At 38.2% G+C, this 20,519-nt stretch overlaps 1 protein-coding gene, 1 long non-coding RNA gene and 1 pseudogene across 2 annotated transcripts; 2 read left to right on the forward strand and 1 right to left on the reverse strand.

Moving 5' to 3' along the window:
• Positions 1–385: 385 nt before the first annotated feature.
• Positions 386–7,273, reverse strand: LOC140936813 (uncharacterized). Its single transcript, XR_012165413.1, has 3 exons — positions 7,213–7,273; positions 4,921–5,003; positions 386–507 (listed from the first exon to the last, which is right to left on the reverse strand). It is a non-coding gene; the product is annotated as an uncharacterized lncRNA (long non-coding RNA).
• A 156-nt stretch (positions 7,274–7,429) lies between these two features.
• On the forward strand, positions 7,430–17,579 carry LOC140937464 (L-threonine ammonia-lyase-like). The gene is made up of 8 exons (XM_073387032.1): positions 7,430–7,569; positions 8,533–8,669; positions 9,133–9,291; positions 10,063–10,130; positions 14,266–14,380; positions 15,421–15,546; positions 16,180–16,281; positions 16,874–17,579. The coding sequence occupies exons 1-8, from the start codon at positions 7,440–7,442 to the stop codon at positions 17,015–17,017; spliced, it is 981 nt and encodes a 326-aa protein (XP_073243133.1). The 5' UTR covers positions 7,430–7,439; the 3' UTR covers positions 17,018–17,579.
• Positions 17,580–18,949: 1,370 nt separating this feature from the next.
• On the forward strand, positions 18,950–20,057 carry LOC140937989 (uncharacterized; annotated as a pseudogene).
• The last annotated feature ends 462 nt before the right edge of the window (positions 20,058–20,519 follow it).

The following is a 20,519-nucleotide window of genomic DNA, read 5'->3' on the forward strand; positions in this document are numbered from 1 at the left end:
GCTGTCTTGCACAAAGAGTTCAAACAAACATTCATTTAATTTCAATAAATACGTTAAAAACAAAACTACTTCATACCCTTCCTTTGAGTCTGAAAATTTTGTTGAATCTCTGTCTTCTTAGTTGTAAACAATAAACAGTTTGCCAAATTTTGAAATAAAGACAAGATCTACATGTAGTCAAGTCACTCAAGTACAATTAAATGTACAAGTAGTGTTTTTTCCTTGAATCCCATTTCACAAAATTAATACATTAATTTGAAACATTTTTGAATTTTGGTTTTCATTAAGCCAGGTACATGTGTGGCCACTAAAAGCTAAATAAATGAAGCAGTGCCTCAATCTTATATGAACTTTGAGCAAGCTGTACCAGCAGTTTAGATTATCTGGTTCACTCAAGAGCTGGATTACAAAGCAATAATTATATACAGCACCTACAGTACTGAAGATAACCTCCAAATCCAGTCGCTGTTGAAGTCTTGTCACATCTGCTGGACACACACATCTGATCTGAAATGAAAAATTAGTCATTTTCATCAGCAGTCAGACTCAATTACATGCATGAGTCATAATCAGCCAACAAGTTAGCCAGGTCAATCAGTCATTCAACATCGGTAAGCCAGTTGCATAGTCAATAGACCTATTCGGCTAACTCAATGTTGTACCCAATTCAAACCCTTTGGGAATAAAACGTTTTGTTTCAGGAATTTCCATATCATTTAAATGTGAATGCCATATTGTAATGCAAATGCAATACACAAAGAATCTTATCCCCGGGAGATTTGAATTGGGTACAACATTGAGTTAGCCGAATAGGTCTATCACTCAGTCAGCAAGACAGCCAGTTACTCATTCAGTCAAGCAAGTCAGCTAATCAGTCAATCAGACCATCAGTTTGTCAGCCAACTGTAAGTCAATAAGTCATCAATAATTACATTCATTCAGTCACTGAGTCAGTTACTAAGCAAGTCAGCCAGTCAGTCAGTTACAATGTAGCCAATAGGTAAGTCAGTCAGCAGATCAGCAGGTCATTCAATCAGGCAGTAAGATAGTCTGCCACTCAGTCAGCAAGCCAGCAGGCCAGTTACAAGTAGTTAGCCAGTCAGTCAGCCAGTCAGTCAATCAATGAGCAAGTCAGCTAATCAGGCAATCAGTTTGTCAGTTGGTCAGTCAGTCAACAACAAATAAGCCAATTTTTCCGACAATGAATCAGTCAGTCAGTCAATCTGCTAGATGAAGTTATTCAGTCAGTTAGTAAGTAATAAAATCAGATGGTCTGTGAGTCAGACAGTTAGACAGTCAGTCAATTAGTCAGTTAGTCAATCAGGAAGTCAGTCAGACAATCAGCCAATTAGTCAGTTAGTCACTCATTTAGTCAGCCAGTCAATCAGCTTCATGTACACTGCATACACAATGTAAGAACCATAATGAGTAAACTGTCAATCAGTTAATAAATCAGTCCACTCAAATGGTGTCACGTAGATTGCAGAACTATACTGACTAAAAAGTGATTTTGTTACCTCTGCGTTCTGCGTCCGTTTTGGTGGAATATTTGTTCGTGTGATTATTGTGGCTCTTGTTTAAAGATGCATATTTTTTTGAGTCATTTTTGTGCTTTAAATTTATACTTTAGAAGGACTATAATATTTTAATTTCAGTAAATTGTAATAAAGAGTTTTGAGGTCCGTCTCCAGATTACATGCAACTGTCTGGTTACATACACTGTAAAGGCCCAAGCATTTTCAATTTACGACTTCTTTTTTAGCTCATGGATGACGTAGTCATGCCATGGGCTTTTGGAGGCACTCGAATGGCACTCGATCACTCACTCACTCACTCACTCACTCAATTCTCATTAATTTATTCATTAAAGTCAGATTAAACACGTTACTCCTACCTCCCTTATTTAGTATTACTTTTATTCCAAGTGCCTTTCACATATATGTTTGGAATATTCTAGAGGGTACTAGTAAGGCGAATTTTTTTCCTGACACATCAATAATAGAGATGGGTTTTGTATAAATAGAAATATTCTAAAGAACACTGGTAATATCATCCACAAGAAATGGACTTAGAATTGTTAAAAGGACATTGAAATAATTGAGCGTGAATCATTGTTGTATATTTGGACGAAACTGTGCTCATTTGTTCCTGATATTATACTTGATTTGGAGTAGATACGATCAACACGAGTGTGAAAGAGCTCTTGCAGCCGGACAATGGGATTTTGTTCAGCAAATAGCAAATAAGCCAAAGAGCCTTATAATCACTGCAAAAAAATGGTCCTCGAGTTGTTAAAGCCACATTGAGGAGTATCTATTGAGGTTTATTCAGTTATTTGGACGAATTCGTCGACCAGTTGTCTTGGTATGCAAACAGGGAATGAATTTATGTTGTGTCAACTAGAACCACAGGTTTTAGAACCAACAAGCGTTACGCTATTTTGCTTGAATTCTTAGGTGGTCTTTGCCTTAAAGTAGGCTTTTGTTTGTCGGTGATTCCATTTAGCAGTGCTATGAATGTAATTTCTACAAGAAATGCTGCGCTGGTATAAACAAGTCCCCGGCGAAAGGCAATCGGATACTTCGACTGCATTTAAATTACTTGGCTACAATTGTAGGTCAGAGCACGTACTGCTTTGAGCTTAATCCGTTTTATTAAAATAATTTTTAGCTCGTGTTTATCAAAAGCGCATTCTAAAGCAGTTCAATTTAGCCATAAACGCCTGTATTCTGTATTTAATATAGCTCGTACTGCATATACTAACTGTTACGTACGCATCATATAGAAACATTTATTTGAAAGCATTGCACATTTGAAACCACAGTTTAAATAAAACTCGTGTATGTAAAACTTGGCTATTTTACAAGAAAGTGCACTGTCGTTCGGAAAGTGTTTGACAGTCACATGAGAAAGCAAATTATTTTACAACTAAAAAGCATTAATAATTGCTTTTAAAAGTGACTTTTGCTTTGTAAGTAGAAATGCTGTGCTGATAACAAGTTTTTAGAATATTCAGGTGCACATGCAATCGAATACTTCAAGTCACGCTGTATTTTGGCAAGTCCGTACACAATGAACCGTTCAAAAAGATTTATATGTTTTTCTTTGATTATTGAACTGTCTTTTCTACACTAATTCAATTCATCCACGAGCTCGCTCCTAGGAGCCTTTGATTTTCACCTGAGACTCATTGGTTATGGACAGGGACTCACAATTTTTCACAAGATCAGTCCCAGGACTCACCATAACTATTTGAAACAAAATCACTGACTAAAAGCATAACTGGCGTTATATTATAACATTGAGGGACAGCATGTTCAAAGCACAGCTTGTCTTCTACTTTTAGGGACAAATTGCCATTTGTCAGAAAAAAAACCTCTAAATAATTAAGATTTGATTTTAACTGGGCACATGTATTATTATTTGAACCTTAAAGCTTGAAACAAAAAAATAAACAAACCAAAGTCCTTATAATAACGCTATCAGTCAATAATGCAAAATTACACTGTCATTTCAATGATAAATTTGAAAATAAACACTTTTTTTTTAGTCTCTTGCTACTTGTTGGAATTAAGGGCAGTTTCCGGCCAAAATGTACATTTAACGAAACTAAGGCCAAAAACTGCCCTTAATTTCTAGAGCTTTTCGCTGTCTTTCTTGAAAAGATCAAAACAAACGATCATTTAATTTCAATAAATACATTGAGAAAATACAAGCAATATTTTTAACAAAAATTGTTTTCGTTTGAGTCCGAAAATTTTGTTCAATTTCTCAGGCAAACAAGAAACATCTTGCCAAATATTAATATCAAGAACAAGTCAAGTCAGTCAAGTTGTGTTTTTTCCTTCACTAATGTATCTCTTGTTTTACAGATACATTAAATTTAAAACAGTTGTGAATTTTGTGTTAAGGTGTTTCAAGACGGTTTTTCAGGGGCCATACCGATATTTTTCAATCGCCTTAAAAGTGGTTTTAATTTCCTTGTCCGATCGCTATAAAATTTTCACCAGAAATTGGCTATGGATTGAAATTTGTGAAATGTAGTTTTAAGTAAAATCGATATTACTATGACAACAATAAACAAAAAACTTTGAAATTGATGAAAGCCGAATTTTGTGTGATCTAGACCTGCTACTGAAAATCCAACACTAGGAACTTAAACTTTGCTGTTTGGCAAACGATCTCCGTAAGAAGTAAAAAATTCTGTATGTTTGAATTCGACTAAAACGAAAATATATTTCAAACCTTAAATTTTCAATAGCCGTGATAGATTACTTAATAAAAACATTAGAAATAACTCAATTATTGTTTAGTGTAGCGTCAGAATGCTGCTTAATGATGCTAGGAAATTTTGGTGTACTTTCGTTCTTGTGATCTTGAAAACTAGCCTGTTTTCTCACCACCTGTATAAGTGCAACTTCATTCAGAATTTGGACTTTTAGCGCTTTCTTGTATATCTCCGAAATGACTCGAACAAATTATTTTGAAATCTCTTCACAAAATCTTCATATGCATATAAAAATGTCTGAAACTTTCATTAAGATTGATTCACTGAAACACCTTAAAATTTAAAGACAAACCTATCCCACGAACCGGTCAAAAATCTGTGTTACAACATTCACTGTTTTGACGTTATGCTAATTTTTTCAAAAATAATGCGCACTATACATACCTCCATGACTAGTACATCTTAGTTTGAATTTATCGCATCTTTTGAATGTAAAACATTGACAATACTCATTTTCTGCATTAATTTGGAAAAATTAACCTTAAATTAGGCCAGGTATGGTCACTGAAAATCTGATAAAACTGTACCTCAATCTTATTTTAAACAAGCTGCACCAGTTCAATTTATATATTACACTATTATATCTGGTTCACTTAAGAGCTGGATTACAAAGCAAAATGTACAGCACTCACAGTAATGAATAATTATACAGCTACAAGCTCAAAATCCAGTGGCTGTTGAAGTCTTGACATGTCATCTGCTGGACAGATCTAACCTGAAATGAAAAATCAGTCATCTTCATCAGTTAAATTAATAATCTTGATTCATGTCATGGAGGCCATTAAAATTTATTAAATAAATTAACTAAATTTGTAGTGGGAAGACAAGTTTTTTTTTTCTACAGCCATCAACAATAATTTCAATGGCAAATATATGTATTTACATGACACTGATTTTATGAACCCTAAAATCATATTTATTCATTTATTTATTTCCCAAATGTATTGTCCATGCCTCTTGTACTGTAGCTCATGTCAATGTCTTACAGTGAAGAATGCACTGTTTAAAATGATTCTATTAGGGAATGTTTTGAAGAAATAGATGTTTACTATAAATAAATGAGTTGCAAACAATAAAAAAAATTTAAGTCCCACAGACTTGCACATCCACCGACTTGTTAGAAAGAAATGTACACTTTGGCCTCAAACTGTTCAAGAGCTCTTAGCAGTGTCTTGCATGAAAAGATCACAGAACACATTTACAGTGTATATGCATGATTTCGATAAATACATGACTTTGTACATTTAAAAAATTGAGCAAAAATGTGTAATATTCTTCCTTTGAGTCTGAAAATTTTAATGAATCTCTGTCTTAACCTCAGTGTTAAACAAGAAACAGTTTCCCAAACATTGAGATCAAGAAGAAGACAAGTCACTCAAATATCTTTTTCCTTTACTTATGTATCTTTCGTTTTACAGATATGTTTTAGTTAATTTTTTGTCTCAGGCAATTTTTCTTTTTCTGCTAATGAAGTTGAAACAAAAGAAAAATAAAAATAACCTGAGATAAAAAATAACTACAGCAGATACATTAGATCGAAACAGTTCTGTATTTTGTGTTAAATTAGCTGGAAGGTATGGCCACAAAAGCTGGCTAATGAAACTGTTCCCAAATCTTACTTTGGACAAGCTGTACCAGCAGTTTATTGTATCTGGTTTACTCAAGAGCTGGAATATGGTACAAAGCAATATATTATACAGCACTTACTTGATAAGCTCAAAATCCTGTCTGTTAAAGTCTTGACACATCTGCAGGACACAACTGATCTAAAAATGAAAAATCAATCATCTTCATCAGTGATCAAACAACCCAAAAATTTGACAAAGATATTTTGGATATAACTTTAGTTTATGATCAATATTTTTAAAAGAACCTTCCCAGCAGGGTATGTATCAAAAGACAACAACATCACTCTTTATTATGTAACATAACTCCAGATATATATACCATGCATTTACAGTGTCATGAAACCAAAGACCCCCTTAGACTCAGCCTTAGACCCCCAAACTACGGTACTATAAATTATGTGTCTTGCATAACCTCATAAAGCCTCAGGCAAAGAGAGGTATGAATTAAAGGAACAAAGATTTTTTGGAGTATTACATGACAGGAAACTTCGCCCTTTCAATGCTCAGTGGAAATGACACATTGTTAGCTTGAGCCTCTTATCAAAAAGTAAAATAAGAGAATTATAAGTCTCTAATTTCTATTTGTTCAAAGGAATACATTGATTGATGAAACCAGCATCAACCCCCTACCCCACCCCCTTGAGCACCCAGAGAACACAAGGCACCCCCCCCCCCCTTTAATGGACATTTCAATCCTTCTTTCCAATAATATATTTGGAATCATTATTAGAGCTTTACTAGACATAAATTTCTCTTTATTTTTTGCGAGGGGGGTTAAGACACTGCTGGGAATACATGTACTTATGTGAAAAGTAAAATGTAGAGGTGAGAAGGGTATACTGTAATTCCAACTCCCCCCCAAAATAATAAATATAAAAATAAAAATGCGGCCATCAAAAAGAGAAGAGGCTCAATGACGCAGCTCTCCGTTTTTGTTCAACTTCATCCTCCAAAATCCACCCCCAGTCAAAGGCCTGGCTACTAAGCATACAATATTTAGCTTCATCATTATTGCACTAAATAAAATAAAAGCCAAATTGCAAATAAACCCTCCATACGCCGCAGAAAACGCTCCAGTTTGCCCTTGAAAAAATCAAAGCGTTGAAAACTTTCCGAAGAGGGAGATTGAACCATTGATGTCACAGAGTCCTGTCACCAACTAGAGCTAAGTGGGTGATCTGAGTGGCAAGATCTCACCAAATGCATAGCAAACTATTATCACAAGCACATCTAAAACTGTTTTAAAAGATAAATAATACATTTTCACTGTCTAATCTACCTACCAACGCTACCAACCTTGTAATGTAAAGGAAAAACGGGAGAAAAACAACCATGCCTTCCGCCGCCCACCAACATTTGTTCCGCCCACCATCTTTAAATGAGTGTTAGTTCCCAGTGCCCCAAACCTCGCAAATTCAGCGACATATTTTTCGTCTGACGTCAGAGGGTTACTTCCCAGTCCATTCTCGACCACGGAGAAAGCCGCCTGCTGGTTTCTGCTGGCTACTGTATTTTTGAGCAGCATGTCTTTACTGTCAGCCGACGTTATTCTACGTGCAGCTGATCGAATAAAGCCTTTCGTCAGAAGAACCCCTTTAGAAATTTCTTACTGGCTTAGTGAAGAAGGAAACGCAAGGGTATATGTAAAACTAGGTGAGTGTCACGATTTGATCAGAAAAGCATTTGGCTGCGACCACCGGAGGTCAGGGGAGTTCCGAAGTTCGTTAGTGAGAATTCAGGGAATGTAAATACATTGTAAATAAATTAGTTAATTAATGATCATTCAAGTATCCTTTTCTTTTCTCGAATTTATTCTGGTATATTTTCTGTATTTTGCTGTAAAAATATCTCGAAAATATGTCAGTTAAAGGCTCTAGCACTGTAGCTCAATTTTTCCGCCAGTCATGAGAACTGGGATGTCGAAGGCTATAATTATGTGAACTCGTATGGCATGAGATCAGGGCTGTCAATCCCCCATGTCTTCAAATATTGAGATAGATGACGTCATAATGCACAGTGTATGACGTCATTTTAAAAAAAGCGTGAAAAAGATGTTGTTAGAATAATTGTAACATTTGACCAAATTGGTTTACTTCCACCAATCACATTATTCCTTATATTACGATGGCATATGGAAGTTTGTGAGGAAATGGTCAGTGTTAACAGAAAAATAGCTCAAAGAACGCAAAATATTTGAAATTTCATTGCTTTAAAGTCGAATATACAAGAAATGGCAAACTTCGGCGATTATCCAGGAGATTTCAGACTCTAATTTGGAGACCGGGAGAAACGGTTCAAAATCTGGAGTCTCCCGGATTATCTGGGAGAATTGACAGACCTGTGAGATCAAAGTTTAGATTTGCAGGTATGAGGCTAGTTGGCAGGTATATTAGCCTCAAAGCTATAATAAGCGGCATCAAGAGTTTGTTTTATAAGAATGTGAAAGTGTTTTTTCTGAATTAAAACACCTATAATATCAAATCAAAATTTAGATTAAAATTATTGGAATCACCTATTATAGTCTAAGCAACACTGATTCTTTAATATTATTATAATTAGGACCAGGAATTAAAAATTGTTTCCAATTTTTTTAGATTTTTTTCACTTATTTTACAGAGAGTGAGCAAACAACAGGTTCCTTCAAACTCAGAGGAGCTTTTAACAAACTTCTCTGTCTCAAAGAATCAAATGACAATTCATTTCTAAGCAAAGGGATCATAACAGCCTCCACTGGAAATCATGGAGCAGCCACTGTAAGTTTACCCTGGGTTCCAGAGGATATTTTTTTCTTTTGATACTGATGGTTTGCAGCAAAGCCGTGTTGTTCTCGTATTGTCGATGATGCTTTTGACGTTTTGATTTAAAATAACTTTGACACCTGTTACTTGGTAACCAGCTGCCAAAAGAATGTCAAATGAGACCCTAAGAAAAAATTGTTCTTCTTCACCTGACATGCCAATACTTTCTGAATTGCTGCTAAAATTAATCTTTCTTGACTGATTAATTTCAGATTAGGTGGAACCTGGCCTGCAAAAAGGCTGGTTGCTACCATTTTTGTGTTTGTCTGAACACACCAAAATTTAAATAGCAAAACTAACATCCCTTTTTTCAAATAAACAGCTCTTCTCAAATATCAGGGATAATCACTGAAGAAAAAAAATCTGGATGGTGTTTGAAACTTAGGGAAAGAGTTTTTCTTTCTGTCTTCTGTTGCAGGCATATGCTGCTAATAAAGTTGGTGTTCCTGTTACAATATACGTTCCCCAGACCACTTCTCCTGCCAAGATTAAGGCTGTGAAACAGCTTGGTGGGTCTGTGAGCTTTCATGGAGAGGACTGTGTTGAAGCCGAAGTGAAAGCAAGGTCTGTCTCTAAGGTAAAAGTCTATTAGTTTGCTTTTAATGAAATAAAGAAATGATTTTTTGCAAGAAATAACCTGTCTAGACCATACTGACATACCAATGGCGACCATAGTTATTATTTTCTTGCAACAATCCCTACAATGCAGCTATTCTTGCCATGACCAGTTTGCTCAACATGGCTAATGGAAAAAATATTTTGGTGTCTAAAATTGTGGCACTAGTTCACCAATCTGGCATCCTTTGTGTTTTTAGTCATGTTTATGGTATTTCTAAAGCTTGCATGTACAATGGAACCTCGGTGTAATGAACAGTTTTCTTACCCCAGTAATAATAAAATGTATGAAAAAGAACCAATATGACGAAACCTCATTATAGCGAACAAATTTTGCCAGTCCCTTGACCCTTTGTTATATCGAAGTTCTACTTTTTTTCTTTTAAATACTATGCACTGTAGTTTTCTGTTTAATAAGACCTTGTATCGAGATGTTATGATGTGCACAGCCGTTTTTTGATTATTTTAATCCTGACAGTAGCATTGCACAAATTGTCTTTTTCTGTCTATTGACCAATGTTGTCTTATCTAGTGATCATTTGATAATTTTGAGTTCCAAAAGGTGACTTTGAAAAAAAGTTGAATTTGGAGCTATTTGGCTCTAACCCCTACATACCAAACTGCAATGGTAGGATCCTGCAGATCCTTCACATATGTTTACAAGCCTTCACATGAGACAATAAAAATTATACCATTTCAAAATTCATGACTGTGTTTCCTTTTCTTGTGCCAGGAAAGAAATATACATTATATGTCTCCTTATAATGACCTAGTTGTTGTTTCTGGACAAGGAACCATTGGGTAAATATAAACCTTTAATCTAAATGTAATGCAAAAATAAAACTTTTAGGATCATGCAGTAAGCCATTTAAGAGTACTTTTCCAAACCCCTCAACTTCAAAGCAAGGCCAAGTGTTAAACCTTTCGCTTGTCAATGAGGTTCATAATTTTAGCCTGTTCCAGGCGTTCAGATAGTGGGGAGCGGTGCGATCGCTTTCTTTACTTTGCACCGCTCTCTGCTATCTGAACACTTGGAACAGGCTATTTGCCTGTCAGCTAAAAAATATCATATCAAAGACTTCCTAGTTACCTTAGCCTTCCACCCAGACATTCTTAGGGGTTCGCCGTGGGGCAGAAATACATGCTAACCCCTAAGAACATCCGCGTCCAGTGCTCGAACTTAACGGTCGTCCACTCGTCCAAAACGAGTAAAAATTGCCCAAAACGAGTAGGTTTTTTTGCCACTAGTCCTGTGGACGAGTAAAGTTACAGTACCCCGATAAATAATTGCTTTTGTATCTTGCTGAAAGGGGCTAAAAGTGTCAAAGCAGATAAAGAATTTCTGAAAGCGAATGCTTCGAAAACGTCGAGCAAAAATCGCTAGGCGTTTCTGGCCTGGCAGGTAAGAGTCTGGGTTCTACGCTGAGATTAAATGGATTGTGGGATTCAATATGGCGGCTTCCCGCGTTTGCCAACTGATCGATGTTGATTGAATCTCTATTTTCTTTCAAAACACAACTTCTTGAAATGTCCAAACGAAAAAAAGTTCAATGCTCACTGAGTTCTTTCTTCGGAGGAAAGCAAAATCAAGAAAGCAACACAACACCAGCACCGCCTGCTGCAACTCCGATAAAGAAAACACGGAAGTTTCAGGAATCGTGGATAGAAAAGTACAGATGGCTCCACTTTGATGAGAAAGAAAACAAAATGTTTTGCGAGTTTTGCAGGGAATTTCCAAATGGGAAAAACACACATTATTCCTTGAGGGTCGGAACAAATAACTTTCAAACTGACAGCTTAAAGGCTCACGAGGCCAGTGAAGGACACGCTATGAGTTTAGCAGCTAAACGTGCAAGCGAGCGTCCAAGAGAGCAAAGACCTTTGCCTGCTGCATTGAGCAGACTTGATGAAGAAACATTGAAGAAAATGGAGTATCTTTTTAATACAGCATATTATATAGCTTATTTGAAACTTCCATTTTCTATATTCTCACAGTTGTGTTCATTGCAAAAAAAGAATGGCTTAAACCTCGGAAACACGTACATGAATGATCATGCTTGTAAAGAGTTTTGTAAACATATATCTGATACCTTGAGGGCAGATCTCATAGATTCTTTAAGCACTGCTAAGTTTATATCTATAATGGCAGATGGAGCAACAGATGTGTCATGTTTGGAAGAAGAAATAGTGTATGTGAGATTTGTATCAGGTGGGGCTCCAAAAACGTGCTATGTTGAGCTGGCTGAGGTTGAAAGTGCAAAGGCACCAGGAATTCTAAAGGCAATCAAGTCGGTTATGGATAAGATCGACCCTCAGTGGATGCAAAAACTGATCAGCACTGGCACAGACGGTGCATCAGTTATGATGGGCAGGATTGGTGGTGTGGTTTCATTAATTAAACAACAAGCACCTCAAGTTATTCCAATTCATTGTGTAGCACACAATTTAGAACTTGCATTTAGTGACACTTTGAAGTGCAATGAAACAATGATGAGCATCAAGGAACTTTTAAATGGCTGCTGGAAACACTATAAGTATTCCCCAAAGGCTTTAAGAGAACTAAGAGAAATGGCAGAGGCAATGGAAATAAAAGTGGGAAAACCAACAAAGGCCAGTGGAACTCGTTGGGTGCCTCATTTGCTCCGTGCTTTAACTGTTCTACTTCAAAAAAACTTTCAAGCAATTGTTTCTCACTTTGAGCACACGGCAGAAGCTAGAGATTCTTCAGCAGAAATGCAAGGACGGGGTAGGAACTTGTCAAAGAAGCTCAAGGCTTACAAATTCCAGCTTCACCTTCATTTAATGTGGGACATTCTAGAGGAAGTGTCAAAGATCTCACTTATTTTTCAGAAGGATTCTATCTCTATTTCGCAAGTGAAGGCTGAGATTGAGCGAGCTAGTCAAGCCTTAGAGAACATGCGAAGACGACCTGGGAAACATCTTGCTGCCTTTCAAGAAGAAGTAGGAGCTGGAACAGTGTTCAAGGGGGTCAGTCTTACAAGGAACAACACAGATGACAGATTGTTTGAGCAAAGTAAAGCATCAATCATCACTGATGCTAAGCAATTTCTAGCCTCAAGATTTGAAGACTTCACTTCCCCAGTACTAAAAGCTTGCGGTGTTATCACTAACAATAAGTCTTGGCCAAAGGAGAGAAATGATCTAGGTTTGTATGGAGAAGAAGAATTGGTTACTGTGGCTCAGCACTTTCAGGCAGTCCTCAGAAGCAATGCTTTCGACTTGGAAGTATCAAAGGATCAGTGGCTATCTCTAAAACTGTACTGTTATGACCACAAACGCATTGCAAACTTAAGTCAGGCTGAGTTCTGGGTAGAAGTGTTCAATCAGGTGCATCCAGATGAACTTGAACTCTCTCACATGTTGATGGTGGTTGAGATTTGTCTGGCAATGGCAGTGTCCTCATCTTGCTGTGAAAGGGGATTCTCTTGTATGGGGCGACTCAAATCAGAGTATCGAAACTCACTTGATGTTGAAACTGTTGACATGCTCATGAACATCTGCCTCAATGGTTCAAGTCCCGAGGACTTTACAGCTGAAAGGGCAATTTTGCATTGGAACCAGGCATCACAAAGAATGCGAAGGCCTTGCTTAAAGGATTGATGACCTAACTTAAGCCTAAGACAGCAATGAAGTTGATAAAACTGCTGCTATTCTATTTATGTTGCAACTATGGCCTGTAACTGGGAAGAATTATAATTGTAATACACTTATCATTGTTGCTATGTATCACTAAAAAGATACATGTAAATTGTTGTGTTTATTTGATCATAGTGTGGCATTTACATGTTTTTACCTACACACACAAATTAAATACGTGCAAAAAAAAATGTAAAGGGTGACCAGTAACTTTGCTCCTGGGACCAGTAAATTCTTAGCCTACTGGTCCAGTGGAAGACCAGAGCTAAAAGTTAAGTTCGAGCACTGGGGCCGCGTGGGAGGCTATACTTACTGCTACCCTCATTTTTAGAAAAAAGGCTTGGAGCAACTTGGAAATGACCTGTTGCAATTTTGTGAGTACTCCTGATTGGTCGAGAGAGTGGTGTGAAATCTTTTAGCCATTCACTTGGGGTACAGCTGTAGTACTGTGACAATGTTTCTCCCTGGGTCATGGAGCAAACAGGGGTAGGGAAGAAGAGAGGGAAAAAAAAAGGTTAAAGGCTTATTGTTTATAGTGGAAAGTGCAGTTTTATAGCTTAAGGCTGGTTTTCACTAGTGATGTAGTCAGAGTTGGAGTTGCAATCAGAAGTGTAGAGCGTTCTGATTCTTCTGATTCCATTTATGACTTTGTCGTTTACGATCAAGTGAAAACTGGGTTGTCAGAGTCGCAAGGAGAAGTGTAAGAACTAAAGCAATCACAAAGTGTGGGAACATGCATTGTGATTGGTTTATCCTTCTGGTTCTGCTTCTGACTCTGACTATCTGGTTTTCACCAGATCATAAGCAGAATGTAAGCAATGGAGTCGGAAACGGAGTCAGAAAAAAATGGAAACATTCTGATTCTTCTGGCTCCAATTCCATCACACTTATGACTCAGCTTACTATGACTCAGCTTACGACTCCAACTCAGACTCCATCATTTGTGAAAACCAGCCCTTATCCAGCTAGTTTACAAGCACTCCATTTAAATAATTGAAAATATTAAGTAATTCAAATATAACATAACCGCAAACAGGATAAAAAAACCCCAACTAGCAGAAGGCAACCAGTTGGCTACTGACAAGAATGGCCAAGGGTTTTAATGAACTTGGGACAACACAGAACAAATCCTGCTAGTGGCCGAAGCGTGGAGTTGAACCCAGGACCACTAGATTGCGAGTCTGATGTGCTAACCACTCAGCCTCACTGGTTACAAGGCTGGCGCTGCAAAACTAGAGCCAAATCATTTTGTCAAAACCGCTCTACTTGTTCATTGCAGGGTGGAGATTTTTCAAGATTTGCCAGATGTTGATGCAGTTTTTGTTGCCGTTGGTGGAGGGGGGCTGATAGGAGGTATAGCTACTTATCTGAAGGCTGTTAAACCCACAGTTAAGGTAAGCAGGAGAGCAAGATGTCTTTGTGTGGCTTTGGAACTTTGGACAAAATGCTTGAGACTTGTTCCATCTATTTTGTAATTTAGTACCATGCCACCATTGCCTAGCAGAACAAAGCAAGCGCCCTAGCTGCTGACCCCCTATTCAATGTTGTTTTTGTCTTAGTTAAAAGTAATGTGTGTAATTCTGCTGTTACCCTAGACAACAGTCAGAACAAAAAGGGTAGGGGAGGAAAACGGTAACCGGCCATCTCGCCACCAAACTCTCTCGCCACCAACGTAGTCGCTACCGAAAAGTCGACTCACCACCAGCCAACTGGCCAGGAAATGGTTTGGTGGCGAGATGACCGTAAACCAGGAAAACGGTCACTCATTTGACAACAGTTTGCATTTCTGTCATTTTCACAGGAAAAATATGTATTTTTCTAATGTGCCTCAACAATTGTGGCCAAGGTTGTAGCTTTGTAAGCCAAATCAACACAGTTGAATAGCCGAAAAATAAGAACTCATGTGCACATTCTAGTACTTGGCAGTTGACATTAAGGTGATGTTACACGAAACAATTCGTAACGACGATTTTTTAGCGCAACACAGCGTTGCAATATTGTTGCGATATTGTTTTGAATGATTGCAACCTTGTTCCAACATTGCATCGTTATGTTGCGCTAAAAAATTAGTCGTTGCCTATCATCCCGTGTAACATCACCGTTAAGGGAAGCGACAACGGTTCATTTTACTTTTGATTGCTTGAAAAAGAGTCACGTGCGATCTTTTTGAATCACATCACCTAAAAACAAAGCAATCATCTCGATTCTCTTGTAAAATAATAATAATAATAATAATAATAATAATAATAATAATGGTGATAATATTAAAAACAAAAAATAATAACAACAAAAACAATAGTAATTAACAATAGTATTTTAGTAGGGCGCCCACTTCAACTCACTTCACGAATACATGTAGGTGCTATTAATTTTAGTGCGGCCCTCAAAAGAACTCAAAAAGAGCTTTTTTTCTTTTGCTTCTATTTCTACGTAGATTATTGGCTGTCAGCCGTCTCAGTCTGCCGTGATGTCAGCATCCGTGCAGGCGGGGAAAATTTTGGATCTGCCATCAGGCAACACGCTTTCAGACGGTACGGCTGGTGGAGTGGAGGAAGACTCGGTATGAGTAATGATGATAACCCCATTGCAGTGGAGATCCGTTAATATAACCACTGTTGGTCTATGTAAATTTGTTTAGTGTAACATACAAACCGTCAGCGTAATCTATTGACTAACTTTAGAGAGCTTACGCAACTGCCACAGCGAGGGCAGCAAAAACGTCACTTAAAACGTGAACTCACACTGTTTTCGATTTCATGCCGATTATAAATTCCAGTTAATTTTTAACAGTTTGTAAAATACAGGCGAATTTTTCTACAGTTGAAATCTCATGGACCATACCCATCATGTGAAAAATCAAAATCTGGTGCATGAACTAAACCCCGGGACACCGGAACATCCCAGGACACCTAACAGATCAGGGTTAGGGTTTCTATTTTTCATTTTACATATACACTACTGCCAGGTTTTTGGGTGACGGCGTATTCCTGAGTTTTCCGGAGTGTTCTGGGGTGTTCATGTGTTTTGATGCTCCGGTTTTTAGAACATTCGAAAATCGAGACCGTAGACTGGACTACAACGACAAAGAATACACACCTACACACAAGAACTTGACCAACTTATCCTACCATCGTCGGGCCTCAGGCTTGTTCAGTCACGCATAGTTACCATAGCTTTTGTTTCATGCTGTCAGGTGACGTTTGATCTTTGCAAATCTCTCGTTGATGAGTGGATTCTGGTAACAGAGGAGGAAATTAGCAAAGCTGTGTACCTGTTCATGGAAAATCACCATAAGGTACGTAAGTTATCTAACAACACTTTGAGACACTTTGCCCTAAAGAGCCTCTTTTCGGTTTTGCCAACTATAAAAGGGGAAAATAAAACTTTTCCTCTCCCACCCCCTCCATGTAATATTGTGCCGCTGTTCGAGCTTCCTCTGGAAAACAACAAAGACCCAACTTTGAAGTAAGGGTAAGGGGGAGGGGTGAGGATTGTTTTTGTTCTCCGAAGTTACCCCCATTTGAGGATAATGTTTCAGCTATTTTGTCGCCGATTGAAGTTATAGAGACTGCTACTAAAGACACACTAATAGCTGAAATATTCTATACGTGTAATTCTAAATAAAACTAAACCATTATTCAGAGGTTTATTTGACTCCAATGTGGTTTTAGGTTTTTTAAAGTAATTCCAAAAACTCATGACACAGCTCCCTCAATCCTTAATAGTAATTTCCTCTCTCCGCCTGCTGGCATTTTTCTGTTTCTGGTCTTCTTTTCATCCCACTATATTCCCCACGAGAGAGTCTACTCATACTTTATAGACTGAATGACCCAAATGGTTAGGTTTTCTGCTTGTTTAATGTCTATTTTTCTGTAACCTTTTATCAGATTGTCGAAGGAGCGGCAGGAGTGGCCTTAGCAGCATTTTTGAAAGAACACGAGAAATTCAGAGGGCAAAACGCGGTGATAATTTCTTGCGGAGCAAACATAAGTATGGACAAATTAAAGGACGTAATTTTACAGTGGGCATAAGTTGATTAGAATCATTAGTTAGGTCTTCTTTCAAATTCAAAATTTCAACAACGGCTACCGTTTTTGGATGTCCTCAAGAAACGTAAAACCTGTGGAAAACTGGACTAAGTTCGTCAAGTGTAAACGCATAAAAACTTATGGGTCAAGTTCTATGGCTTCACACATGAACGACTGTAAACGGGTTTTTCATACTAGCAATCCTTGTGTGAACTTCTTCCATATATCTGGTTTTAAAGAACTCGCGTGACGTGGAGCGCGAGCTTTTTATAATACGATGCGCTCGTTCGGACCACTCGTAGCCTGCGAGCAACCTCTTCGTTTGAAATATATCATGAGAAGTCACACGCGAGTAACACGCGACGTTGCCACACGCTCGCACGTTGTAAGCGGTTTGTTTAGCTCACCACTCGGTCCTTCTTTGAACATTAATCGGTTAGGAGTTAAATGACTGTTTTTTGATTTCACCACTACGATCCCTCGCCAAAAAAAGTATTGATCAGATGAAAGCCGTAATCGCTGGCCTCTTTTTTGAGTAAACATTATATTTTAACATTATCATATATATATATATATATATATATATGTCATTTCATTTCATTTTAATTACATCATGTTTTATATTACAATTTCAATAAAGAAACCAGCTTACTTTTTAGTTCTGTTGTCCTGTGTCTTTGATTTCTTCTGTGTTTATCCTTAGTCTTCTCTGATTCTATGCTTTGTTCAAAAACCCGGTGGTATGTTGGTAGGGCAATAACTTGCTCGTCTGTTCGCCCACTCGAGAGAGATAACAAGTAGCCTGCGGGGAAGTTTTATAAGTGCGTGGCTGCTTTCTCCCCGTGCACGCCTGAGGTGGAGGAACTGTCGGAAGAATCAGGTGGTATTCTAGCAAAATGCATACAGGTGTAAATTGGAGTTAGGGACCTTTGTGGGAATAACCACTCTATTGTCTCGCGATTCTCAAAGGAGACTTAAGCACAAAGAAAACCAAGCCAAATTTAAAAAAAATGACCAGGAAGCCTCGGAGCCCCTCAGAGTCATGTTAGAATTTTACTATATCGAACGTGGGCTATTGGCGAACTGCGAAGGTTAAGTTCACATTTGGCGCCCGGGACCCTAACCCTAACCCCGTTTTTGGGAAACTGACCACCTACCCCTCCCCAAAGCCATCGTTTTGCCCTAAGTGAGAAGTAAGTGTTAATGTTGGCTCAGGGGAGTGGTAGTTGGGCCATCTTTTCAAGTACCCTTTTCCCCACTCGGGCCCGGAACTTGCTTAAAAATAGGAAAGAATGCAGATTGTGCTCTTCATGTATTCCTGCGGGTAGGCAGTTTTCTGCCCTTTTTCTAAAGAGTACAGTGAGTCCTATTTTTTATTTCTTTAGCCATTTCCTTTCACTGAGAAATAAAATGGCAGAAATATAAGGCCTGTCTAAGGCCGCAATTTAAGTAAGTTTTATCACGATTTTACGGATTTCACGAGCAGAAGATCGCCTTATAAGTGCGTGTAGCTACATATAAATATAAAGTAGACGCTACAATGGTTTTTGTGCTTAATAGGCTTAATGGTTGTTTGACCAAAACACATTTCTACGGAGCCCAGTAAGTGCCATTCAAATTTTGCGCTCAGTTTTTTCTGTCTCCACTTTTTTCTCGCCTTTAAGTTTTTTTCCCGACTTTTTCTCGACTTTTTTCTCGGCTTTTTTCTCGACTTTTTTCCCGACTTTTTTCTCGACTTTTTTCCTACTTTTCCCCCTGACTTTGGAGTAAATCCACTGACATTTAAGCGCAAACAAAATGGCCGCAAGAATTTTTCGTTATACGATGTTGCTGTCTATAGTAATTCCCTCTACATGTGTTCTGCCAGGCTATTTCTCCCTCCCAGCACATGCAGAACGTGTTGACATAATCGACCACTTCTTTCATCTAGGTATGGGTTACAGCGAGATCTTGATGTGTTTGTTTCTTTTGCACGGCATTTGCTTAAGTATTCGTCAACTAAAGCGAATACTGAGATGTCGTGGTCTTGGAAGAAGAGCTAATAGGACTGATCCACGGCAGGTTTGCGTAGCTATCGAGGAGGAACTACGAGGCAGTGGTAGCACTATTGGATATAGGCAAATGACTCAGAGGCTGGTAGTTGATCACGGGCTAGTTGTTGGCAAAGAGACAGTTAGAGAATTGATGAAGATATTAGATCCTTATGGTGTGTCCGCAAGATCAAGTCGGAGACTCCGGAGAAGGCAGTACAGCACAAAAGGTCCTAATCACATGTGGCATATTGACGGATATGACAAGTTGAAACCGTTTGGTTTTTGTGTACACGGTGCAATTGACGGTTCATGTGGTTAGAAGTTGGTCCTTCTAACAATGATCCCTATGTCATAGCCCAATATTTTGTGGACACTATCAGGCAAATCGGTGGAACTGCCAAGATAATACGTGGTGATGGGGGAACAGAGAATGTTTATGTCGCTGCTGTACAGCGCTTCTTTAGACGTGATGGGGACGACAGTTGGGCTGGAGATAAAAGTTTCTTATATGGAAAATCCGTTGCTAATCAGCGTATAGAGGCTTGGTGGGGTATTCTAAGAAGAGGCTGCTCGGACTGGTGGATCCGTTTTTTCAAAGATATGAGGGACTCCGGTCTTTACTGCGCAAACGATGCAGTACAGGCTGAATGTCTTAAGTTTTGCTTCATGCCTCTCATTCCCAAAGAGCTTTATAAAGTGGCTGTATTATGGAACTTACATAAGATAAGGCCAACGAACAATGCTGAGTCTCCAAGTGGTCGACCAGACATTCTTTATTTGTGCCAGACGTCACTGGAGGAGCAGACATTAAACAGGATGTGGACATTGATGATATTGAACTTGCGGAGCAAAGATGTTGCTATAGGTATGCAGAAAGTGGCTGTTGTGTCGAGTTCACTCAGTTAGCATCAATTATAATGCAGGAACAAAACTTTGATATGCCTGAGACAGCCGAAGATGCAGTCACCTTGTACTCTACCTTACTTCAGAGCATTGATGATTTAGTATAATAGCATGTTGCCAGTCTCTCGTATGAACTGACGTAGATGATGTATAAGGAAGGGAGGGGGAGGGGGGCAAACGTTAATCGCAAACTCGCAAGGAGAAATGTATAAAACCAGCAATAGAGCATCTTGACTTAATAAAAGTTCGAAACACTAGATTTACGAAGTGCTAGGTCTTGTAAAACTCCAATAACACAGGATGGCACCAACTATATAGTATTACTATAGACAGCAACATAGTATAACGAAAAATTCTTGCGGCCATTTTGTTTGCGCTTAAATGTCAGCGGATTTACTCCAAAGTCAGGGGGAAAAGTCGGAAAAAAAGTCGAGAAAAAAGTCGAGAAAAAAGTCGAGAAAAAAGTCGGGAAAAAAGTCGGGAAAAAAGTCGAGAAAAAAGTCGGGAAAAAAGTCGAGAAAAAAGTCGGCAAAAAAGTCGGGAAAAAAGTCGCGAAAAAAGTCGCGAAA

This window comes from Porites lutea, chromosome 5 (genome assembly GCF_958299795.1).
Source record: "Porites lutea chromosome 5, jaPorLute2.1, whole genome shotgun sequence".
NCBI classification, from domain to species: domain Eukaryota; kingdom Metazoa; phylum Cnidaria; class Anthozoa; order Scleractinia; family Poritidae; genus Porites; species Porites lutea.